The sequence below is a fragment of the Erythranthe guttata genome, chromosome 10 (assembly GCF_056151865.1).
Source record: "Erythranthe guttata isolate IM_541 chromosome 10, IM_541, whole genome shotgun sequence".
Classification (NCBI taxonomy): Eukaryota; Viridiplantae; Streptophyta; class Magnoliopsida; order Lamiales; family Phrymaceae; genus Erythranthe; species Erythranthe guttata.
The window spans coordinates 17820109-17846241 of record NC_142542.1 but is presented as its reverse complement, the minus strand read 5'-3'; the positions used below and the strand labels follow the sequence as shown (position 1 = coordinate 17846241).

At 31.7% G+C, this 26133-nt stretch overlaps 4 protein-coding genes across 4 annotated transcripts; 2 read left to right on the top strand and 2 right to left on the bottom strand.

The window, feature by feature from the left end:
- Positions 1-645: 645 nt before the first annotated feature.
- On the top strand, positions 646-3159 carry LOC105958124 (peroxidase 45). Its single transcript, XM_012982125.2, has 4 exons — positions 646-1028; positions 1139-1336; positions 1427-1592; positions 2549-3159. The coding sequence occupies exons 1-4, from the start codon at positions 807-809 to the stop codon at positions 2953-2955; spliced, it is 993 nt and encodes a 330-aa protein (XP_012837579.1). The 5' UTR covers positions 646-806; the 3' UTR covers positions 2956-3159.
- A 939-nt stretch (positions 3160-4098) lies between these two features.
- On the bottom strand, positions 4099-5072 carry LOC148767730 (ras guanine nucleotide exchange factor Q-like protein). The gene is made up of 2 exons (XM_088824092.1): positions 4867-5072; positions 4099-4701 (listed from the first exon to the last, which is right to left on the bottom strand). Exons 1-2 carry the CDS (start codon positions 4945-4947, stop codon positions 4297-4299), a joined length of 486 nt encoding a protein of 161 aa, XP_088680218.1. The 5' UTR covers positions 4948-5072; the 3' UTR covers positions 4099-4296.
- Positions 5073-9719: 4647 nt separating this feature from the next.
- Positions 9720-12282, top strand: LOC105958141 (Ubiquitin carboxyl-terminal hydrolase family protein). Its single transcript, XM_012982148.2, has 2 exons — positions 9720-11539; positions 11664-12282. The coding sequence occupies exon 1, from the start codon at positions 10186-10188 to the stop codon at positions 11524-11526; it is 1341 nt and encodes a 446-aa protein (XP_012837602.2). The 5' UTR covers positions 9720-10185; the 3' UTR covers positions 11527-11539; positions 11664-12282.
- Positions 12283-18885: 6603 nt separating this feature from the next.
- Positions 18886-22300, bottom strand: LOC105958142 (Protein kinase superfamily protein). Its single transcript, XM_012982150.2, has 7 exons — positions 21760-22300; positions 21403-21657; positions 21158-21315; positions 20998-21077; positions 20774-20909; positions 20534-20683; positions 18886-19216 (listed from the first exon to the last, which is right to left on the bottom strand). Exons 1-7 carry the CDS (start codon positions 21941-21943, stop codon positions 19019-19021), a joined length of 1161 nt encoding a protein of 386 aa, XP_012837604.1. The 5' UTR covers positions 21944-22300; the 3' UTR covers positions 18886-19018.
- Positions 22301-26133: the final 3833 nt, after the last annotated feature.

Genomic DNA, 26133 nt, shown 5'->3' with positions numbered 1-26133 from the left:
AATTCCCATTGAAAACATAACCAAACATCCCCGTACATTTCCAAATATTTTTCCCATTAGAATATGTTATTCAATTTTGACTATGTTAGGGTCCGAATAATGACAAATTTGTAGCTCTTTCAAATATATTTCCAATGCCGATGGAATCAAGTTATTTAGAGTCCAAATGAAAGAAATATAATAGAAATCGTTGGCAATGCCAAAGATGTTGATTCCTTCCTCCAAATTTGATTTTATTTCTTTATTTGCAATTTTTTTGATATTTTCCCTCATGGATATCTAATTCTCATTTTACAATTTGCACCTATAAAATACAAAATTCTCCAATTAAAAGAAATATCACTACATCATAAAAGATCCTCATAAAAGAAATATCACTACATCAATATTGTAGTATTTAAACATTAAAATTTGACTTTGCTTCTGTTTATGCCCTTGTACTTAGCTTGCAATAATCAGTTCTTAGTTTTTATAATTTATCTTGACTTTTTTTTCTTAATATAATAGATCTATATATCTGTTAATATTGTTCCATGCAAGACTTCCATGTGCTTACCACAAAATGCACCACACGTTCTTCTTACAATCTGTCAAAACCAATTAGTACAACTACACATATATATCTTATCTAGAGAGAGAGAGAGAGAGAGAGAGAGAGAGAGAGAGAGAGAGAGAGAGAGAGAGAGATTGACTTAGTGAAACAAAGACTTGTATATAAAGAGGCGTAGCTCCACCACCACAACACCAAAACACTAACAATCTTTGCTTGCATGTGAAACAACATACACTACTTCTACAAAAAAGAAATGATGAATCAAAAAACAATAATTTCCATGACCATTTTGCCCCTAGTTATTATCCTTGTGATTAGTAACACAGCCAATGCTCAACTTAGAACTAATTTCTACAGCGCAACATGCCCTAATGTTGAGGCCCTCGTTCGTGCCGCGGTTCAAACCAAATTCCGCCAGACTTTTGTCACCGCTCCGGCCACCCTCCGCCTCTTCTTCCACGACTGCTTCGTTCGGGTATACCTTTTCTTCCTTCTTTATATATATATATATATATATATATACAAAAATAATAAATTGTTCAACTTTTCATGATTCTTGATCAATATGATCATATATACATATAGGGATGTGACGCATCGATTATGATAGCATCGCCGAACGGAAACGCGGAGAAGGACCATCCAGATAACCTATCTCTAGCAGGAGACGGTTTCGACACGGTTATTAAGGCAAAAGCTGCCGTTGACCGAAATTCCCAATGCAGAAACAAAGTTTCGTGTGCTGATATATTAGCATTAGCCACAAGAGATGTTGTCGTCTTGGTACGTACACACACACACACACACACACATATGAATTCAAGATTAATAATAATAATAATAATAATAATAATAATAATGTAATTTGTGCAGGCTGGAGGGGCGTCGTACCCGGTGGAATTGGGAAGAAGAGACGGGAGAATATCGACTAGTGCAAGTGTACAAGGCCGTCTTCCGGGACCGGGATTTAGCTTGAACCAACTCAATACCATGTTTGCAAGTCATGGCCTAGACCAAACTGATTTAATTGCATTATCAGGTATTAATTATATATTATTAATCACCTCACACAACTCATATATATATATATATATATATTCTTTGTCCTTGTGTTTGTATAGTTTGTGTTTGTATGTATGTATGTTGTCTAGTATAGGTTCTCTTACAGTTCATTTTATTACATGGATTATTCCATGCTACATCCGATGAATTTTATACATTCAAATGTATATGTATGTCACTGTGTGTAAATTAAAATTAGAAAACTAATTTGATGTACTATGATATCTAGCTAGCTAATACCTTACCCTAATTAAAAATCATGGAGAATTAAATAATATAATTATTTTGGACTAATGTTGGCACGATAGTGATCATTGCATTCATTCCCCTTTACAAATACCTTTTTTCTTTGAGATATACTTTACATGTGCTCATCACATGCGATGGACCCCAGGATTAGGGGTGGAAATTGGAACGTAATTTTCGATTTTCCCAGTCGATTAGATCCAAAGTTTTTTTAATTTTAGTACAATTCTATCATTCCCAATTTTGAAAATTCTAATTCTTGATTTTTCCTTTTCCTTTTTTTTTTTAATAGATCTGAATTGAATTATATATGAGATATCAATTATTTTTATTAGATTTTAATTTTCGAAGTTAATTTCTAAACCCCCATTTTTCTCCAAAAATTATAGTTATAATATAAATTTTTATATTTAGGTAATTAAAAACTTTGAATTTCCATTTCTGCCAATGCCGGTTCGAAAATATAATCTCTAATTTTGGAATAAACATTTTTTTCACTCCAATTTTACAAAATTGTGATTTCCGATTTTTTTTTATGGAATGGAATTTAAATTAATTTCACTTTAATTTTTTTTCGAAATTGCTTATTTCGATTCTATTTGTCCAATTTCCACCATATCCACGATTTTTTTTTTGTAATTTACCCTATAATATATCTCTCGTACTTTGGTGTTAATTACTATAAAGGTGCACACACGATCGGATTCTCCCACTGCAACCGTTTCTCCAACCGTATCTACAACTTCAGCCCATCGAGACGGGTTGACCCGTCACTGAACCCGCAATATGCAACCCAGCTTCGGCAAATGTGCCCGATCAATGTTGACCCTAGAATCGCGATCAACATGGACCCCACATCCGCAAACACATTCGACAACGCCTACTTCCGTAACCTACAAGGAGGAAGAGGGCTATTCACCTCCGATCAAGTCCTCTTCACCGATACTCGATCGAGAGCCACCGTTAATCAATTTGCATCGAACAATGCCGCTTTTGGCAGAGCATTTGGCCTGGCCATGACTAAGCTTGGTAGAGTTGGGGTGCTCACTGGTAACCAGGGTGAAATCAGAATTGATTGCACTAGGCCAAATTAAATTATGAGGATCAATATATATTAAATTAATGTCGTTATTTCTTGATTTTTATTTTATTTTTTATTTTGTGAAGATTGATAACAACTAGAACTAGTGTTAGTTTCTTGTTGCCATTTGTATTGGATGTGATGAAAAAATAAGGAGTTTGAGTTGAGAATATTTCAAATTCATTAATAAATAAACTATTGAATTCATTTGAATAAATTTTTGAGTTACTATTGTGGTGGATTTTATAGAGTTAACTGCAGTTATCTAATGTTTGAAAAAAACTAATTTTGAACAAAAAAAAGCTCGTATTCACTTTGAAAAAGCGTTGAAACACACCACCTTACTACCGATGAATTGCTAAGAAATCACCTCATGTTATTTTATTGGCAAACATTTCCATGTGATTTAACTTTGTTTTAGCAATTACCTTTGTCTAGGGGGTTGTGCGATTAAAAAAAATAATTATGAGGGGTTTTGCTAACAAAATAACATGAGGTAGTTTTTTTTGGCAATTCGACGTTGCACATGGGAACCAAGTGTAATAAACCCGGATTCTATATGGAGTTGTTAAAAATTCTTTCTGCAAATCCTACTTTTAAAATTACGAATCCTTCCGGGCGAATAAGATTTTGAATTTGTATGAAACATATATGTATGGTAGCCTATGTAGCACGAGAACTTTAACGTCTTAATGTATCTGTGTTTCGGACACGTTTCATGTAAGACACCCCTCGAGCACATTATGAGTCATTTTGCAATTTCTAAAAAATTAAAAACATGCAGTTTGAATTGCAAATTGATAATTGATAATAATATTTATTTTCAATATATTTGTATGGAGATATATATTTATAAATATATTTATAAATATACTCCTATAATTTTAAAATTTATACATTTTCTCTAAGTTTATATATTCCCATTTTTGATACATAAATGTAAGCTTAAAGATGAGTGGATTCAAAAGAAAAGCTAACAAGTTTAGACCAACGTTTTAACAAGTAGTGGAAGGAGAAAATTGTCATTTAGCTAATAGCTCACCTTTAGATGCTCTATAGCCTTTGTATTTTGTAATAATTAATTAAACATCTCAAAGAAAAAAATTCAAAAAAAATGATTAAAATTATAGAAGCTGGAAATCAGTCCAAATAGATGGAACCTAAACACATTATTTAACTACATAATTAACTAAATAGTTAGATAGTTTATACAATTATTACATCTCCAAAAAACTATTATTTCCCTTTTGGATGAATAATAAATCTTAGCATGTTAGGAACTTATAAATTAGCAGAAATTACAAAAAAAAAAATAAAAAAAAATTGCAAATTAAATTAGAAGATCGATATCTGATCATCTCGTCGTATTATTTAAGCTTAGATCTTGCAGTAGCCAATGCGGTCGGGCAATATTATTTTCTTGAAATGCAGCTGATTTAATCGGCTCACCGTAATTGTCTCCTTTATTTGATTTTGTCGAGGAAGAAGAACCGATTTCTCGAACAACTTTATTCGATTCATCAGATAATTGGCTCGTACTTTTCGATCTTTGATTATTAATCCTCGTACAATATTGTCGTCCAATGCTGAGTGTTAGTTCCACTTGTACATCACTTTCTTCGTCATCGATTCTTCTCAAATTATTACTACTAGAGTTGTCGTTTTTCTCTTCATTATCTCTTGCATGAAAAACCTCGACTTTTTCAAGTTCTTGCATCAGCTTCTTTTGAAGATTGTAGAGACGGTGAAGCTCGTGAACCTGGAATAATAATTAGATCAAATAATATTTAAAACAATTTGATATATATATATATATATATATATATATATATATATATATATATATATATATATATATATATATATATATATATATGCAACTAGTAAATTTATGGGAAAATAAAAAATCTGATTTAATTTGTACCTGATGTTTAAATACTTGTTCTTGCACGAGCATTGTCTTCTTCATCGACACTATGTCCTGAATTTCAAGAAATCTGTTCATCGAATAATGAATGCTCCAGTTTGTGAACAACAACTTGTAGTGATCGATGAAATTTGTCGAAAGATTTATCGAATAATATTGGAGCTAGTACTTAGGTTTTCATGCCTGATCAATTAGACAAAAGATTGTGGCCACTTAGATTTCAATTAACAACCAAAATAAAAATAAATAAAAAGAATTAACAGACTATATATATCAAGAAACACATCATTAGTGCTAGCAAAACATGTCTGTAAATTGTCAAAAGAGAGGAAGACTTAGGGTATAAAGTAAAGAGACTTAAATTAAGTAAAGGGCTGTTATTATATTTCTGTAATCTTTACTTATATTTGATAATTAATCTTAACCAAATATTAGAGTCCCATGCAAAGCATGACATATATTGCAAAATTAACAAGTCTGTGTACTTTGTACATGTCTTGGACGGATAATGTAATAAAATCAAGTGGTTAGTTATTATCACACCATTTGAAGGTGTTTGTGTGTAAATAAAGTCAAGAATTGAGGCTCAGAAATTCTTTTTTGTATCAGATAATCATAATGGATTCCATTTAGTGATCTAAGCTAATAGAGAGAGAGAGAGAGAGAGAGAGAGAGAGAGAGAGAGAGAGAGAGAGAGAGAGAGAGAGAGAGAGAGAGAGAGAGAGAGATGAAGTTTCAGATCACAAATTAAGACTATAACAAACAAGCAAAAGCAGACAATTCATGCAGTAGCAAAGAAATCTAAAAATCAAGAAAATCTTCAGTAAATTAACACATTCCAAATTCTAAAAACTACAAAATCAGAAATTAAGTACAGACATCTGTATATATACCTGAAAACAAACGTATAATCCCGGTGATAATCTCATCGAAAATTATCAAGAAATCATCCAAGAAATACCAAAGCAATCCTCACAAGCCAACAAAACCAACCGGAACCAATCAGCGTACACAAAATCGATCCAAATTAATCGCGCGCCCACATTGAATTCGGATAATAAACGAGAAATAATCATATATCAATGTACTTTCTTGGAATGAATGAATGAATGAAATCTCTCTGGTGACAACTATATATCTCTTGCCTGCCCAATTATTTACAAAGTCCTATATATATGTATACATATATATAATACTTTTATTTTATTTTATTTTATTTGTTGGAGATCATAACAAACAAATCAATCTATATTGTGAATAAAGTATTACAAGAATCATGGGATTTTTAAACAATTATGACAGGCTGTGTTGTCTATGAGCATGTGTTGTTTATGAAGATCAAACTGAAGGGACCCACATTGAGAATCAAATATTCAAAAAGAATTGTGTTTCTGTGTGAACATATATATATATATATATATATATATATATATATATATATATATATATTGTAGAGGCCTGTGAAGTAAATATTCCAGGCAGGTCTTTTGAGGAACATGAGAATCATGGTGTAAGAAAAAGTTGATGAAATTAATAATAAAATGAAAAAGAAAAATAGAAACTAAAGTTAAGTGTTTCTTTCTGCACACAATATGTATAGCACAAATCCCTTTCTTGTACTTGTAGTTGTCTGATTTTTCAACACCGGTGGAATATTAATTGCAGCTTTTATAATTTTTTTTGTCATGGAAATATCTACTCAAAGTTGCTATATTCCCTTTTTTATTTTATTTTATTTTATTATTTTTTAGGGTAAATTACACATACACCTCTTAGGTATGTTCAAATAACTTTGAGGTCTCTGTAGTATCGGTAGTTATAATCACCGCCCCCCTGAAACATTGTTAGATACCCTAACGGAATAATGCATTGGATAAGTTATTATGTTAGGTTTCTAACGAACTATTAGTTTCAGGCAGTGGTGGAGACGATATAGAGCTAGGGCTGACATAGTTCACCAGATATTTCTGAAATCCTTATTATTTTATATAAGATTTATAAATTTTCGTCTACGGTGGCATTAACAACCCATCGAGAAATGAATATAGCGCATATCGGTCCCCAGGACATGAAATTTTGGGGTAATTGTTTCAGGGGTGTGCCTGTAATTACCAATATATACCACATGGATCTTAAAGTTATTTTAGTACTCTCATGGGTGTAGGTGTAATTTATCCTTTATTTTTTAAAAAGAGAAGATGGCATTCTCGATATAATTATCATCGAAAACTCGTACCTCAGTAATTTCTGAGTCTATAGTATTTGCAAAAGTTTTTAGAAACATATTCAAAAAAAAATTTTTGTTCATAATCTGTTTTTAGGTGATTGCAAAATCAAATATTGATTTTGCTTCTCATGAAATAATAATAGCATACAGTTAAACCTCTATAAATTAATACAGTTGTGATCATCAAAATTTCATTAATTTAGCGAAATATTAACTTATCGATAAATTAATAATTATTAATTTATACATTAATTAATAACTTATTAATTTATGAAATTATTTTTATTATTATTTTCAATAAATACATTTTTTTAAAAGAAATTTACGTGTATATTATCCATATTACTATTAGTTCAATACACTATAGAGCCCGTTTGACGAACGTAAGCTCTAAAAGCAGCAATTGTATAGACAATTTATGCTGAGTTATGAGAAAACTATACCAAAAGTTCTAATCATGTTAAATAAAGTGAGGAACGAGATTGATGGTGATGTGAACTTCACCAAGAAACAATCGATAATTAAATTATATTGTATTAAAAGCCTTCATAAATCAATAAAATATGTATTGTACCATGTAATTTAAAAATTATATACATTATTAATTTATATATTATATGGGACTTCTTAAAATTTTCAAATGTGTATTATCTTATAAATTTAGCGAATTATTAATTTAGCATATTGTCCACGAGTTGGGACCGAGAAAGCGAGATTATTAATTTATTGAGTATTAATTTATCGAAGTTCTATTGTAGTATATTAAAATTCATAAACTAAAGTAAAACAAAAAAAAAAAAAAAGTCTTGTTATTATTGATAGACATTAAAAGAGACAATTAATGTGAACTTTATATGATAGCAAAATTAATTTGGGCAGGCACATATCGTTTAGTGTGAAACCATTGCCCAGGGCCAATATAAAATTTTAATTTCAAATTGAAAAGATAATATAATGAACTTAAATAAATGATGAAAACAGAACAGATAATGGAATCATGTTAATAATAAATGATTAAGATCAGAGTGATTAAATTATTACAAACATAATTATCTGTCTTCTTAATCTCTCTTAAGTCTTATCCCCTCTCTATACTCTTCCACATGCTTGTAACATATTTTATATTATTGTTTTTTATAAATATTATTTATTTATTTATCTATTAATATTATTAATTTCTTTGGAAGCAACCTCTTTTTTGGCAGTATGCTGGCTCATTACTATTCACAAGAAACAATGCATGATTAAGAGTAATTTAGGGACAAAATTATCCCACAAATTTACCACAAAAGATACCCTCTCACATATAAATTATAATATATGGTTCTTTCATATATATTATATATCTTGTATAATATGGACTTTAATATGATTTTATTGCATTGGAGTTAGACCCTTTGATGATCTAAGTACAAATTTGAATGAGGATGCGACCATACTTAAGAGCCCGTTTGGCTAAACTTATTTTAAATAACTGAAAAGTTCGTAGGTCTGATAAACTGTTTTAAGAACTCATAAATTGTTACGTCTTATTTTTAGAATTATTATTTAAAGTGTTTGGATAATGAACTTATAAGCTATTTTTACTCATTATTTGCTCTACGACATCTTATTTTTTTAATTTTTAAGATTTTTCTGAAAAAAAATATCAAACACTTTGAACAGTTTATAAGCTTAACCAAACACCTTCTATGTAAGCTTTTATTCTTTTCTGTTTTGCTATACATCCACATAAATTCATCCAAATTTTGGGTGTTCTAATTAAAATTAATCAGTAAATTGGGTGTTCTTGATTGAGTTTCTATTAAATATGTCCCATATTAATAAATTAAAATTCTAAAAAATGGTTAGAATTAATCTTGATGCTTGGGATTTGACACATGAACAAGTTAGATCCCATATCAGTGGAAATTAAATTCAGATCTAATTAAAACAATACATGTGTAATCAACTATACTATATGCTGACTTCCACATGAATCCAAATCATCTAAAAGTCAAAGGTACAAGAATGTGTAATCATTTATACTAGATGTTGACTTCCACATGAATCCGAATCAACTAAAAGTCAATGGTAAATTACTAGGGGTGAAAAAAAAAAAAACACAAAACCGACAAATCGAAAAATTACCGTTGGATTGGTTTTGCTTTTTTGGAAAAACCCGAACATTTTAGGTTTGTGTATGATTTTCAAGCATAAAACCACACTACTTGAAACGAACCGAATCGAACAGTTTAAATGACGTCGTATTTCATTTTAATATACATACGTGTAGATAAAAAATATGAAATGCCGAAATACTACACTTTAGATCTTTACATTATAAAGACAAGAAGAGAAGATATAATAAACCAACCGAAGAGGAGAAAATCCAAAACCGGTCAAGAATTGGGAAAAAAGAAAAACTGAAATACGAACCGAAATCTAAACCGAAAGAAAACAAACTAAATTAAAATCGATGGCTTTGGTTTTTATTTCATAAAAATCAAATTCATTGGTTCGTGCTTGGTTTTTGCCAAAAGTCGAGGTGGACTGATCCATGCACACCCCTATAAATTACGGTCACCGTCAGTTATGAATTGATACATAACTCATTTTACGAATGAAACATCTTTATGAAAGTAAAAAAAAAAAAAGACGAAAATTTTCCGAAGAGATCGATTGCGATGCGTTCCATCCGGGTTTCAAAACCCAACTTAAAAAGCCCAACACATTGATGAGGTTCGACACTTTTTGGCCCATGAACTGAAAAGAGAAATTAAATTCAGCACCGCCGCGCCAATCTCCGTTCATTCAGTCCCCAAAACCCCCTTCTCCGGCGACTTCCTGTCATCCATCTCCGCCGTCGAACCGTCGCCCTCCCCCTCAATCCCCATCCAAAACCTTCTTCTTATTCAAACAAATACACACGAAAACACACTTTTTTTTTTTCTTTTTCCAAAACCCCTGTAATGCATCAAAATTTCAAACGACGTGATACAGCCAATTTCGTCTAATGAAATCTCTGTAAAGGTGGATATCCTTCAAATTCGTTTGTAGAGGAAATCTCGTCAATTTTTCTGCCAGCTTGCTACATACTTGGTTACACAATGCTCCAGCCTAGAGTATTCTTCACAAACGACGTCGTTCCAGGGTATTGTACCTTAATGTACAACATTCAACGCCGGTGGATGACATCCAGCAAAAGGGTACAAGACCGCAGCCAGAACAAGCGCGTGCAGGAACTCGAGATCGCCACAGAGAAACACAAGGTAATCTCCAAAATCCTACATTTGTTCGAAACCCTAAAATGCGAGCAGGAGAGCATCATTTCTTTAAGAAACCTCGACCAGCATCGCCAGCAGCTCAATCTCCCCAAACCCAATAAAATATCCGATTTTCTCCGTAAATCTCCCAAGCTTTTCGAGCTGTATAAAGACCGTCGGGGCGTTGTGTGGTGCGGGTTGACGGAAGAAGCCCAGGAATTGATTAAAGAGGAGGACCAAATTATTCGAGAACACAGCGAAAAAGCTGCAGAATATGTAACTAGAATGTTAATGATGTCTTTAGATAAGCGGCTTCCGCTCGATAAAATCGCACATTTCCGTCGCGATTTAGGTTTGCCGATGGATTTTAGGAAGCATTGGGTACATAACTATCCCGAAAAGTTTAAGGTTGTTCAGCCTTTTAAGCCTTACGATGAAGGGGAGTATTTGGAGCTCGTTTCTTGGAAATCTGATTGGGCGATAACCGAACATGAAAAAAAGGTTTTAGGCATAAACGAAGGGAAGCGTGATTGTGATAGTGATCACGTACCTGGATTGCTTTCGTTATCTTTTCCGTTAAAGTTCCCCCAAACTTACAAGAAAGTGTACAGATATGGTGGGAAAATCGAGCATTTTCAGAAGAGGGAGTATCTGTCACCGTACGCAGACGCCACTGGTTTGAAAGCAGGGTCCCTCGAGTTCGATAAGAGAGCAGTTGCAGTGATGCACGAGTTGCTTAGCTTTACGATCGATAAAAGATTGGTGACGGATTATTTAACGCATTTTAGGAGGGAGTTTACGATGCCGCAGAAGCTAATGAGGCTTTTGCTGAAGCACTTTGGGATCTTCTATGTTTCGGAGAGGGGGAAAAGGTTTAGCGTGTTCTTGAAGGAGGCTTACGATGGTTCGGAGTTGATCGAGAAGCATCCTTTGGTTGTTTGGAAGGAAAAGGTTATGAGGTCAGTTGGTTATAGGGGAAATAAGAAGAAGATAGGGAGTTTCGAGGATTTTTCAGACAGTGAAGATAACTACGACGTGGCTTTGGTTCGTTCCGATTCTGGAGATGAAGAACATGCGGTGATGGATCTTGGAAATGACGAGACGATGCAAACCCTCGAGAATGATTCGGATGGAGATGGTTCCGAGATGGAGATTGACGATGTTTGCAGCGCATACAATGACTGAATATTATGACAAGGTCCGTAATTTTTTTCGTGGTTTTGTTTGTAATTTGTTTGATTATGTATGATTTAGTGTAAGTTGTATCTGTTGAGATCTATCGTGGTTTTATTTTTTATTTTCTTACCGTTCGGTTTTTGTAGGGACCTGGCATTGACAGATTGAGGTTCGATTAGTCTTACTTGCTCATTGAGCTTGCGGGATTGATAAGCTGCAGCGGGGAAATAGCGTGAGTAATCACGTGGGCCCCACAAAAGAGAAAATATGACGATAGGGTTTCAGAGATGTAGGCCGTTTGGTTAGCGAAAAACGGTGATTTGGTAACTACTAAAGGTGACGGAATTTTTAGCCTTATTCTTACTGCTCCTGTTAACTGACTGTACTAGGAGATTGAATCTTTAGACGTAGAATTCTTCGAAATCAGACAACAAAAGTTGCCGATTTGAAGGGTACTTCAGATTAGAAAAAAAATATATTATTGTGCATTAAATACTATTCGAATATTAACATGTAAGTCGACAGCTTGATGTATGAACGCTGCTAGATCTTTACTTCATCGAGTGTAGAATAGATTTGATCTTGAAACGTGTTGAACGGTGTGATTCACGAACGTTGCCTTTTCTCTTCCGCTTTGACTTCATATGTTTCGAAAATACTAATCTTCGACTAGGGCTGCGGTCGACGATAAGTTTATACTTGCAACTTATGATAAACACTATCATTATGTAAAGAATTTTGCATCTAATACAGCAAATTTTGTGCTACTATCATTTTTATTTATTTATTTATTTACTGTTCTGTATGTCCCAGTTTTTTGGTAACGGTCCTGTACATACTATAGACTTAATTCCACTTTGCACCCTTGAAATATGTTTTTTGGTACTCTGCAACCTTGAAAAAAAATAATAGCATTTTGCACCCTCGAAATACAATAAATCATGCATAATGCACATCGGATGAATTTGTAAAATTAATGAAGGTAATTTAATATTTTTAGTGATATTTTCATATTTATCAATCCTTTCGAAACTACAAATTGCAAAGTAAAAATACATCTTACCAGCATATTAAAAAAAAAATCACAAAAGAATTTTTTTTAAAAAAACAAAAAAAATCCTTCAGCTATTTTGTTATTAAGTTATTTAAAAATTATATTTTTTTCTAAAGATTTTTACGAAATATTTTCACTAATTACAACAAAAGCTCCATCAATCGAATAATTTAGGGAGAAAATAAATTAATTTTTAGTAAAAAATAAAGTTTTTTCAGTAATTCGTTGTGAAGTAAAAGTAAAAATGAAATTACCTTCGGTAAGTTTTAAATATTCAATTTGGATATATTGTGAATAATTTATGCTTAATTCCACTTTGCACCCTTAAAATTTACTATTTTAGCACTTTGCACCATTGAAAAAAATTAATAGCACTTTGCTCCTTTGAAAGGTAATACATTTTTTTTTTCAACGGTGCAATGGACCAAAATGCTACATCTCAACGGTGCAGAATGGAACTAAGCTCATATTATATGCTAAATCGAGTGAAATGTATTGGTTAGTATAACAGTAACACTTTATAGCATGTGAGGGTAGATTTACACACAATCATACACGTATAGAGTGTATTGTATGTGTATATATCTCTTTCAAGAGAGAGAGAGAGAGAGAGATTCATTCAACCACCTGTGAATTAGCTTCTTCCACCAAGCCCTTTTGTCTCTTTAGTTTCTAAGATTCTCAAAAATGAATATCTTTTAATTTCCAAATTTTATTTATTTATTTATTTATTAATATCTGAAAAAAGAGTAAATGCATGGTGAAGTCAAAAGGCTTTATCAACTAAACCAGAAACAACCTTAGTCCTGTTGTTTTGTATGAAGTGGTTAAGCTTATCATACTCAACAAACATATTATTATCTTTGCACAATAAATTAAATAAAATAAAATAAAGGGCAAATTACGGCCACCCCCTCAGGTATGGTCAAATTACGAAAAAACCCCCCTTGTTTGGGTAATTACAGCCACCCCCCTCCTTTTAAATATTTTTACGTAAAATTTATGTAATTCGGTTATTTATCGAACTAAATCGTATATTTAGTTCGGTAAACGGTATGAAATGTTGGCGTACCGAAATTTTGGTTCGGTTTTACCGAATTAACATCCCTAAATTTACCTCTTGAGGGGTCTTTTCGTAAGATAAATATATAGTTGAGGGGGTGGCTGTAATTACCCAAACAGGAGGGGGGTTTTCGTAATTTCACCATAGCTCAGGGGGTGGCCGTAATTTGCCCTAAAATAAATAACCAAGAATCTTAATCCTTTCTGTGCAGTGGCCACGCTGTCATATTGAACTATTTTTAATTGTTGTTGGATTTCTTGACACGAATAACTCCTGAATCCTGATATAATTACTGATTTCTTTTTCTTTTTTTTTAGGATAAAAAATTATATATTAAAAGTTGGTAGGGGAGGAACATACACATATATATATAGAGATGTATATTATTATTATTTACTAGCGTTTTTTTCCCGTGCGATGCACGGAAATTATTTCAAAAGTTAAAAAAAATATCAATTTAATACATAATAAGAAAATATAGTACATTAACATAGTAAAATTTAATAATGTAGTATTATTCATATTTTATATAACATTAGTTTTTTTAAATCTTACATATTAAGATTTATAAGCTAAATGTATATGTTTAGATTTAACAAATCGAATTTCTATCTTTATGTATTAAGATTTGAGATATATTGATGGAAAATATGAGATATTATTGTTGAAAATTGGTACCGAAAAAATATTAAAAATATTTTTTTACAGAAATACCATTAGGGTTTTTTAGAGTTGCCCAGCGTTTCTTTCTTTTATATATAAGATAATATTAGAAGCTCATTGATGTTGATTTAAGTTGAAGTTAGTGTAAATTGATAATTGCAAATTACAGTGTTAGTAAATCACGATAATAATAATAATAATAATAATAATAATAATAATAATAATAATAATAATAATAATAATAATAATAATAATAATAATAATAATAATAATAATAATAATAATAATAATAATAATAATAATAATAATAATAATAATAATAATAATAATAATAATAATAATAATAATAATAATAATAATAATAATAATAATAATAATAATAATAATAATAATAATAATAATAATAAAAAAGGTCGAGATTTTTCTAAATTAGTGTAATGTGTAAAATAAAATATTGAGTATTATTCAACTTCATTATGTAGAGTTATCTGATGTATTTCACCCAGCGGCCTTCTGACGTAGCATACTCATATCATTTTTTTGTAATTAAAACAAAAAAATAAATAAATAGATGGATATAATTCAAGAAACAAGATGGTTTAGATAACCTAACTGTAAGAGAATCAAAGGGGAGTTGAACTAACTCTTATGATTGATTGTTTGTGCCATTTAATTTGAGTGGCATTTGGTAAATTAATTAAAACTGATTATCAGTCCCATGATTAAAAGTTCCATTACATTATCTGTTTATCAACTGCCATTCACATGCTCCTCTTCATATTATTGCTTATTTGTTATTATTATTGCTTTTTAGATTCTGTTTTTTTTTTTAAATTGAGAGAGAGAGAGAGAGAGAGAGAGAGAGAGAGAGAGAGATTTATTGAACTTTTATTTATTTAGTTTTGGCCACTCAAAATTTGTTGTATGTTCAATTTTCATTGGACTGGTGGTTGAAACAACACTTTCAATTCTGTGACTTAGCCAGCTGTTTGTTTCTCCCTTTGCTTTCCCTCTCCTCCCCAAATAAAATTTGAATTAATTTATTATAAATTTGGATTAATTTGTATTAGGAGAAATATAAACTAGATGATTTTGTGGAAGGCAAAAATTAATTATTTGAAGCAAACTATGTTCTAGAGGCGATTCATTTGTCCCACATTTGTCCTATTAGGGATGACCTAGCGGTTGGAGTAAGTAAACATGTGTCAACTGTCTCGGGTTCAATTAACCTTACCAACAGTCACTAGGTGGAGTTTGTCACACGTCGTTCGTCGTATGGTTTGCAAACTATTATACGAGAGTGTAGGTTTATCCAATGCACAATTATAAAAGAAATATTTTGACATTTGAGTTAATATTTAATAATAATTATAATAATAAAAATATATGAGAACATAGGTCTTAAGTGGTGATAATTAAAACCTAGATTCTCAATTATTTTAATAAAAATATATTTGGAAAACATAGGTATATTAAGTGGTGATTAAAACCTATGTTCTCAATTATTTGACAAAGAAAATATTAATGAAAACATAGGCCTTAATTGGTGATTAAAACCTAGATTTTCCATTTTAAAAATTGATGAAAATGACAGCATTTTCTATTAATTATTTTAAAAAGTTGAAAAAAAAATATGTGACTTATTGTTTTATTATTGATTACATTGACAATAATGAGTGATCAATCCCATATAAGTACAAGCATTGAGTTGGGCAAATTGGAATGACTTTAAAAGCTGGTGGGTCAGAAATATAATTATGACAAATTTCGAGGGTCGGCAGATGTTTCATCAAAATTATATAAGTCTTTACAAAGTGGTCCCTATTATTATTGGCAATGACTTAGGAAATAAAACAGAACCCGTGCTATGATAGTAAGTACTCATCACTTTATATTTGAGTTAAATGCAAAAACCACCCCTGTGTTAATCCTAAAGACCAGAAAACCCCCCATGATAAAAAAAGTGACAAATACCCCCCTATAATGTGTTCAAGCAAGCACACCCAACCCTTTTTGTTTTCCCCCGTTGACCACTCATGAAAAGACAAAAAAGCCCTCAAGAAAAATATTTTAAGACTGAAACAATTTTTTTGGAATTTTCAATTCAGTCCATTGTATTTTCAATTAAGCCCTCTCTCCAATTAAAAAACACACAGTAACACACAAATACACACACTTCTCTCTGCGCAAGTATACAAACCTCACGCCACCACTGTCGTCTCCGCCGCCACCTTCTTATCATCATACAAATCTCAAACCCACTCAAGATTCAATCCATATCCGTCAAAAGCTCCGCCCAATTCAAAGAAAACGGGATTTTTTGCAACCTCTAAGGTGGAGGACGTTGATCCGACGAGTTTGCTCCCGAAGAAAACCGCCGGCACAAGGCCACTGTAGCCCATCCTCGATTTCCTTACCCCCTGAATCGTGTTCAATTTCGATTTTCTCACTTAATTGAAGGCTGAAATTCTGAGTTGTTGGGGGAGGAACTGAAGACGGTGGGGAAGAATTGAAGTGGTGGCGGAATTGAAGAAGGGGGTACGGACTTACGGTGGAATTGAAGGTGGCGGCAGATTAGTGAAATAATAAATCTGAAAGTGGCGCCAAGGGGCCATTTGCGAGTGAAGACGACGATTTTGAGAGGGCCAACGGTGGATTTTTGCTCTTCGTCGAAGAACTCGTCGAAGTGGAGGTCGCCGGACGATAACTTGGTGAAGAGATTTAAGCGGGGGAAAAGGATGATAAAGGGAATTGCTGCAAGCAGATGGCGGCGAAGGAGGCTTGGGCAACTCTGAAGGTAGAACTTGATTTTTTAATGGCGGCGGCGGAGGAGGCTTGGGCAGGGAAGAAGAACATAATTTTTCAATTAATTAATTTATATAATATATATCTTTTCACAATTTATTTGTTTAAATTGAAAACTAAAAATACAGAAAGTTTCATAGGGGCGATTTTGTCTTTTCATACAAAATATTGTACAAAAATCAAACAGGAGTCGCACGAATAGCGCGTGAACGACACAGCCGATCGTGAGGGGGGGAAACGACTTTGACTATTGAATACAGGGGGGTTTGGGTCACTTTTTTTATCACAGGGGGTTTTCTGGTCTTTAGGATTAACACAGGGGTACTATTTGCATTTAACTCCTTTATATTTTAATACACAATACTTATTTGTCACGTTTACAAGTGTCCAATTCTTGTTTAGTTCCATTTAACTTAGCTCATTAATTATGAAATAAACTTGAAATTAAGAGTACAATTCAAGTATTTTTTGTCGGATTAGGTAATTTATCTGTTGCAGTAAAACCTCGTTTGGTTGGAGAGATTAGTCACTATTAATTGAACAATTGGACTTTGTTTGATGTTTCATATCACAATAACTTAGTGGGTCGACCCGCAAATATAACATAGTTACTTATATTGTCTTTTAGGAAGTTTTCATTAGATAAAATAATTGGCTTTATTAAATTATTTAGTCTTATCTTAACTAGCAAACGAGTCATAATACTTTAACGGAAAAAAATAGGATTTGATCAAGCTTATCCTAAAAGAAATGAAAATTTGAAAATAATTCAACAATTTTGTTACTGAAACACGTTTAACGATTACGAGAGTTAATATATTCAATCATTATATTAGGTTAATATAGTAAAACTACATTATCTAGATAAAATATTTTTTTCTGTCACCAAACAAACTCGAATCTTTAATATTCTACACTATTAACGATTCAGTCATGTATTTTCAACATTCAGCGTTGATTGCGTAATTCTATCGACCATAGCCTAACACTTGTGGCAAATATCAACTCAAATACACTTAAGCCACATCTATATTATATGGCATCACTCCTGGCATGACCAAATTAACTGAATTGGATAAGTTAAACTAATTAAAAATAAATAAAAGGTATATGCTTGCTGTCCTGTTTACTAATTTTAATTAAATCAAATCCACACTTGTTTTATACCGACAAACCAGTAAATTAACGGTCTACGAGATGCTACCAGATGTAACACATCGGATGGTTTTAAATCGTAAATTTCCATAAATAATTACTCACTAACTGCACATACACATATTGTGTATTAGTATATATAAATCAATGCTTCAAAATCACTCAATTTATTTTATCGAGTGCAGCATCTGCAAAACCCTAATTAATTAGATTCAGTCAATCTCCTAAACTAATCACGCTTCTGACTTTTGAGCATTCCAATGCAATTTCCAAAAATATATTCTCCCACTCATATATAGTAACTTGTATTATAAGGTCCCATCTCCCAATAAATATTCTAAAAATCATTGAAAAATGAATTATTTTTGTCCAATTAATATTTAATTAAAACCATTTATTTATATTCATCAAATTTAATTTATTTCCCGACAAAGTCACCCTCTTTCCATGCTGGAAATGGTTGTCCCTTTTGCCAGTGTGGAACTTATCCTAAAACTCTTGTATAGTCTAATCACTATACTATATATTTATTTTATTAAATTATATATATATATATATATATATATATATATATATATATATATATATATATATATATTACTTTTATTTATTATTAAAAATAATTAAATGAAGTTAAAACGAAATTTCAATGATCAAAATTGGCCAAGTGTTAGCTACATTTGCTCCAAATACAAACATGTTTTTAATTTCTTATATGTATTATCATATGCTAAATTGTTTTTTCGACTATTTACATAACGTCAATTCACTACGAGGGCAGAATTGGTATTTCCGATACAAGAACTTGTAATGGAAGTCGAGAACGAAGAAGTTACATCATCATCATCGTCGTACTCGCATTCGAGATCTTCGAAACCCCAAAACTCTTCTTCCTCTTCGTCCGGCATCTTCCATTTTTCCTTGTCTAATTCGTCTTCCATCGATATTACCTCCAATATCTATAAATATTATATAAGATAAAAAAAAATCATTAATAAAAAAATTGAACATATATAATTTATCGATTATCTTAGCATCAGAATCTGCAGCATTATCGAATATACTCTCGTCACAGATGCATAGTATCCTCTGACCGTATACAAACAATTATATACGGAGATGAAACGTTATAAGACAGCGGAAAAGACACGATTTTATCATCGTAAACTAGATTATTTTAATTAAAAATTAATTAATTAATTAATTATAAGAGAAGTGGTGGCCTGAATCAAGAATGGGACAACTAACAGCTCCCCATGCATAGGCATAGTATAATCTTTCCCCACTTGACAGATTATATATATATATATATATATATATATATCCCTCGTCGTATTTTCGTATTTCGTGAGTTGTTTTTTTTTTTTTTGTATGAACTAGAGGAAGTAAGATAAGGCTGTCGTACTGTAAACGGAATTTTTCTTGTCTCGAAAAAAAAAATCAAAATAAAGCGTGCACCTTTTTTCGTAGAAATTCGTTTTCGAAAATGTACGAACTACTCTTTGTATTTACATAAAAAAACACTCACTATGTATTAAGGCTGTTATTATCAATCACCCTATTATCGTCTAATCACATGATTAAGACAGATATGATTAGCCTAATAAAGCATAAAGATTATGGTTAGGTGAGGCACAAACATCAAATAGAGTAATTTGGAATGTAGTAATGAAAAAGAAATTACACACATAAAACACACACTCAGTGTGTGTGTGTGTGTGTGTGATCGACCGGACCGACAGACGATGGCTAAATCATGTAATTAAGCCCCTTAAAAAGTTTTAATGATGTAAGATTTTGACTATTAGTACATAATTTTTAAGACAACAAAGTTTTGTTACCACCTGCATGAACTCTGTCTTTGTTTAAGCAGGGTTTCTTTATTCAATTAAATCGAAGAGGCGTGCGAATTCGATACTGAGGTCTTTATCAGTAAAACTCAATCGGCGAGGAAAAAATTGCATGTGTTTATTATTAGGTGGATCGCCGTATAAAAATGGCGGAACCATTTGACTAATCTTCAAGAAAATGACATGAATGTAATAAAAATAAAAAACCTTAGCAACTTTTCGGAGTCGATTTTTCTACGTAAATAAACGCAGAGAGAATCAAATTGAAAGAAAAGGGACAAAGAAAAAATATCTCGATAAAAATTATTTTTTAAATACTCGTTCTTTTTTGTCTTCATATATCACCTACTTTTTTTTTATAATTCTTGCATTAAAAACATATTACCTAGCAAAAAATAAAATTAGAATACGAAAATAATTAATTACCTCACTCATGGTGGGGCGCCAAACGGGAGAAGCTCGAATGCAAAGTGAGGCTGCAAATGTAAGCCGATTGAGTTGGCCAACATCATAGTACTCTCCGATTCTCGGATCAACCACTTCTTTTATATCTCCTCGGTTTAGTATAGGCTTCGCCTATTTATTTAACGAGCGTAAAATTAAGTCCAAATAATTAAAATTTAATTTTTCGAACATATTATTGAATTCGGAGAAATGGGAATTTACCCAGCTATGCAAGCTTTGATGAGAGCTATCCACAGGTTTTTTTCCAGAAACAAGCTCGAGTAAAAACACCCCGAAAGCAAATACGTCCGTTTTTTCGTCCACTACTCCGTGCATAAAGTACTCCGGCGCCAAGTGTCTGAAAACATACATTCAACTAATTAATTAAACTTTCATTATAAAAAAATAACATTTTTCAGAATATCAAGAAACGAAATAAAACGTACCCGAACGTTCCTTCGATTGGAGCAATCGAGTGATGGCTCCATTGTGATGGAAGCCATTTTGCTAAGCCAAAGTCTGATATCTGTACCACAAAAATCAAACCATCAAGAATTTCTTTTTTTTTTTATTACTAATTGGATTTTTTTTTTTTTTTTTTTTTACCTTGGGTTCAAAATCTGCAGTGAGTAAAACATTAGAAGATTTGATATCTCTGTGAATAATTCTTCTTGGGCAGTTCTTATGCAAGTAATGTAAGCCCTTTGCAGTACCAACTGCAATTTTGTACCTTGTTTTCCAATCCAAAGCACCCAATTTCTCATCTAAACACCAAAAAATAAATTAGTGTAAGAAAATTTAACCTAGGACAAACAAAAAAAAAAGTTTTTTTTTTTGATTTTTTTTTTTACCATGGAGAAGAGAAGCAACGTTGCCCTTTGAGGAGAACTGGAAAATGAGATAAAGGCCACTGTCAATACAGCACCCAAGAAGTGACGTCACGTTCGGGTGAGACACGTGGCCGAGTGTACCAATCTCCGTCAAGAAATCCTTCTCTTTTCTTTCGTCGTTGGCAGTTTTGGTCAATCGTTTGACCGCAATTGTTTGCCCATCTTCAAGCAAACCTCTGTACACCTCTGCGAACCCTCCTTTTCCGACCATATTGTCTGAACACACCAAAAACACACACACACAGAAAAAATAAAAATTGAATCTTTTTGTCTTAAAAATGGAGATTTTCTTGGGGAAAATGGAGATGGGAGTGAAACCTGATGAGAACCCATTTGTGGCGGCGAAGATTTCTTCGTAGCTGAAGCATTTCCATGTGGGTTTCTGAAAATGCGCCGCCGGCGGCGGCGGCGGCGGCGCGACGGCGGAGTCGGATTCTTCGTCGAAACTGTGGCGTCGGAGGGAGAACAGCCTCTTCAAACTGGCTGTCCGTATGTACCTCATTTGTCTTGTTACTAGACAGGAATTCAATCGCAGAAGCTTTTGTAATGATTTTTTGTATACAGAAAAAAAAAACACCAACAGAATTTAAGTACAGAATGGGAACTAACTCAACAGTTGGAAACAGGACAGAATAGAATACAGGTTTTTAAGTACTATGCAGTATATGAGAAGGCTCCTCTCTCTCTCTCTCTCTCTCTCTCTCTTCTCTTTTTCTCTCTCACACACACACACACTAAAGGGGGCTGTGTATGTTTAATTTCACATATATTTATGATCATATACATAATGATTTCAGGGGATTAATATTACTAACCAAACAATACAGGTGTTATTCATCCAACATGAAATGATTGGAGTGGTTAGTAGCTAAAAGAAAATCTCTATTTTAGCAAAACGGGTCAAGTACTTCAATATGGATATATCCATTAAAGTAAGTAGATATAGTGATATGAAATATGTATGTAGCATTAAATTAAATTCTATTAGTTGTTGGTTCAATGAGGTTTGAGCAAAGAGAAGGTGATTGGTGAGTTGGGTTTGGACTTTGTTTTTTCAAGAATGGAATTATGACAAGTGGGCATTTTTTTTTATTTATTTAAGTGGTAATTTTGAAATAAAAGAATTGGAATTTTATTCAAGATAGTTCAAAACCAACTACATTTGTTGTATGGTGGACAAGTTAGATTTCATATGTTAGTTGGTCATTCAAGAATTGCTTTTAGGTTGGAAGAACTTACAAGTTCGGATCATCTTGTGAACGGTCGTTAGGTTTAGTTGGTCACACATGTTAGCCTAGTGTGGTTTGCATCTCTCGTATGATTTGTAAAATAACCCGGTTTAAGATAATTTCAGTACTGTTATATGACGAGTCTATTTCTTGTACTACAATCCAACGTATTGATTTGACTTTGTATAGAGGATATGGATCTCTCTTAGATGTTACAATTTGTGAAATACATCGAGAAGTTTTGGCAATATTTGGTGTTGGTTTTTTTTCATTTTATTTTGGGAAAATTTATTTTGAGAGAATAATTTGAGAATGAAAGTAGTGCTTGTTTTTATAATTTGAGATGAGACAAAAAATACACTGTAGTAATCAAATAGTGTTTGGAGGTGTTAGAAAAATGTATCTCAGAAGAATAAATTAAAAAATAAAGTCATGTTATTTTGTTTTTCAGTGAAGATATTTTTTTACTGTAACAATCAAATATTTTTTAGGTAGTTATCAATCATGTGTGGATGAGATAAAGTTTACAAATTGTTATGGGATTTTTTTTTAAAAGCTAAACAAATATGAATTCGTTTCACGGAAATAATAAAAGTGAAATAAAAACATAACGAGACACTGCTTTTATTACTTTTTAGTTACATACCATCACACATATAAATATGAATGCGTGTAAAATATGTACGAATCTATTCACATGTATACGATACTATGTAACCATGTGAAAGTGCATGTGGTATATCAATCTATATATAGACTTGAGGTAAATTGAATGTCAATCAAGGTCTAAATATGGAATAAAGTAGAAGTATATTATCTTTTTATTTTATGTTTTTTTAATATAATTTTATCAATTTTTAATTTCTGTTATCTTCTTATTTTGGGTGAAATTAAATCGACAAAATTGATGTTTTATTTGTCACAATCCACTACAGATGGACAGATTAATTATGGTGGTGGTGCAGTGTTTTTTTTGCCTTAAAAAGGGTGGGGTTGATTGATGCGAATGTGTGGGGTAAATTAAATATAAAAGCTTTTGAATTTCGTAAAATTTTTGGAGTAACGTGAAAGAAAAAAAGGTGGCATATTATAATATATGCTTTGTGCCTTTTATTTAGCTCTGCATTTTTCTATGGTAAAAAAATTTGCAAGTTTGAACGCCGCATCTTTTTAACTGCCTTTCCCTATTACCAATGTTTTCTTTTTGTTTTTACTCAGAAAACAAATCTTAACAACCGGTAGAATTCGGTCGCTTAAACTGCGAATCATTGCCTTGTCCAGTTCGACTTGACCAATTGAACCGTAACATCGGAACCTGAGTGAAAATTAAGTTTTTTCCCCTCTGAAATTGTGTCTTTTTAAAAAATAAACAAATAAAATAGCTAAAATGATGTCTTTTTACTTGTTTAACTGAAGATGAAAAAAATTGAAATTGGAAGACATATTATTTTAAATGTTTGATATTTGAAAATGATCCGGTGTGATATGCGTGTTGATATGTTTTGTGTGTAAAAGAAAAATATGTTCGATTTGCCTTTCAATTGAAAATGAGTTTTTTTTAGGGAGAAATGAGTTAATTTATATGAAAGAAAACATGTTTTATTTACAATAAAAATTATGCAAAAATAATTTATTGAAAAAGAAAAAAAACAATAGTTTGTCGGATCCGATTTTCAAAATATTGGTAGAAAAAAAAAATTGTTTCCTTTAGCATCTTCAATAACCGAGTTCATTCATACACTTTATTTTGAATATTATAGAATTTCATGAAATATGAAATTGTTCAAAAATTCTCTTTTATTTCCTACATTCAAAAGTTTTTTCATAATACTTTGGCGCCATTCTATTAACATTCGTTTACTTTGGTCCGTCCCTTTTCTTATATTTTTCTTCTTTTATTCCTTTTTACCCCTTTATTGTTGTCTTAATTAAATTCTTTACCATTTCGTTTCATCTTATATCAAGGCAATTCTAAGATGCACAAAAACTACTTTACTGCGCGTTTCCATGTTTCAGATACGTTTTGGAAATTGAAACTCCATGAGACATGCTCGAGAAGTTTCGGGGTTGTTTCCATTTATGCGTAAAAGTTGTCGGGATATTTCTCGTAATATCGAAAAAATGGAAACACGTCTCTTCCGAAAAAATATCTAAAATTTATTTGAAATAAAGACTCAAAATTGTCTACTTTTGAAAAAAAAAATCTTAAATCTTGCTTTCTAATATTTTTTTTTTTATAGATTTTAACCGTATAGTAAAATAAATTTCTCTGCCCATAGATAATTTGTGAATTGATAATAAAGATTGTGAACTCGTAATTATTTATAGTTTGTGGAGACACGTCTATAATTGATGATAAGCATATATGTTAATGTTTCAATTTTTTTTTAAGAATTTATGAGGATACCCCTATATTTGTAGTATTTGCACGTATCTGTTTTCCCGTTTCGCCATGTCGGCATTCCACATATATGTACTACATAGCAGTCAATCGTCTAGGCAAGCAATTCTTTTAACTTTCAAATACGCACGTTGGGGTGCAATGCAATATCTTGATCCCGGGGAGAACCCTTCAGCGAAAATCCTCTAATGCTTAAGTTATTTTCAAAACTAGAGAGAAAAGAAAATTTCTATAAATTGGGTTAAAATAATTAAAAATGAATTAATTACCTCTAATGATCATTAGACTATTTATTAATTATGGGCTCAAAGCCCGTAAATGAAATAAACTTATACTTATTGAGCTTCTCCATAGTGGGCCTTCTTTTAAAGTATGTGGGTGTGTGGGCTTTAGCATATCAATCTAAAAGTATATAACTTCTATAACATAAAATATCCTACCTCGGATATTTATTTCAACTTAATATTTGTATTTCTATTTTACTAATAATTCACCTCATGTGATGCAAAGCCATTAGAATATACTAGGACATATGGTACGTTTACAAATATAAATGAATTCTTGCATTTCTAAAAGTTGAGTTTTAAGATATAAGTATTTATTAATTTTTAAAGCAAATTCCACTTTTCATTGGTACTTTGGCTCGATATTACTTTATTCTCTTTTATTCTTGATTTCATTGATTTGCCCCTGCACTTGAAAAATTGTCTCAATGTGGCCCTAGCTATTAGTTGTCAGACATTTGATCTAAGATCCGAAATTACAAAAACGTCCATCCTAGTTTAAATAATTATTAAAAAATGAAAAAAAAATCAAAATAACGAGAAAGTATAGTCCACGATGGCAGCCACAATTTATTTTTATGTTTAATTATTTTTTATGATTATTTAAACTGGGAGGAATGGTTTTTTTGTAATTTCAGACCTTAGACCAAACGGTGTTAAGGTCAAAGGCCTAAAAACTAAGGGCGGGGACCATATTGAGGCGATTTTTTAAGTACATGGAGGTAAACTAATACAATCGAGAGTAAAAATGAGTAAAATGATATCAAATAAAAGCACA

What these genes read in the sequence shown, in the direction of transcription:
- LOC105958124 (XM_012982125.2), top strand. Translation starts at nt 807, where the DNA reads ATGATGAATCAAAAAACAATAATTTCCATGACCATTTTGCCCCTAGTT. An exon ending in CAAGAGATGTTGTCGTCTTG is followed by an intron (nt 1,337 to 1,426) that starts GTACGTACACAC and finishes TAATTTGTGCAG; the next exon opens with GCTGGAGGGGCGTCGTACCC. An exon ending in TGATTTAATTGCATTATCAG is followed by an intron (nt 1,593 to 2,548) that starts GTATTAATTATA and finishes ATTACTATAAAG; the next exon opens with GTGCACACACGATCGGATTC.
- LOC148767730 (XM_088824092.1), bottom strand. Translation starts at nt 4,947, where the DNA reads ATGAACAGATTTCTTGAAATTCAGGACATAGTGTCGATGAAGAAGACA. An exon ending in AACAAGTATTTAAACATCAG is followed by an intron (nt 4,702 to 4,866) that starts GTACAAATTAAA and finishes TTATTATTCCAG; the next exon opens with GTTCACGAGCTTCACCGTCT.
- LOC105958141 (XM_012982148.2), top strand. Translation starts at nt 10,186, where the DNA reads ATGCTCCAGCCTAGAGTATTCTTCACAAACGACGTCGTTCCAGGGTAT.
- LOC105958142 (XM_012982150.2), bottom strand. Translation starts at nt 21,943, where the DNA reads ATGAGGTACATACGGACAGCCAGTTTGAAGAGGCTGTTCTCCCTCCGA. An exon ending in CGTTGCTTCTCTTCTCCATG is followed by an intron (nt 21,316 to 21,402) that starts GTAAAAAAAAAA and finishes TTTGGTGTTTAG; the next exon opens with ATGAGAAATTGGGTGCTTTG. An exon ending in GGCGCCCCACCATGAGTGAG is followed by an intron (nt 19,217 to 20,533) that starts GTAATTAATTAT and finishes TAATATTTATAG; the next exon opens with ATATTGGAGGTAATATCGAT.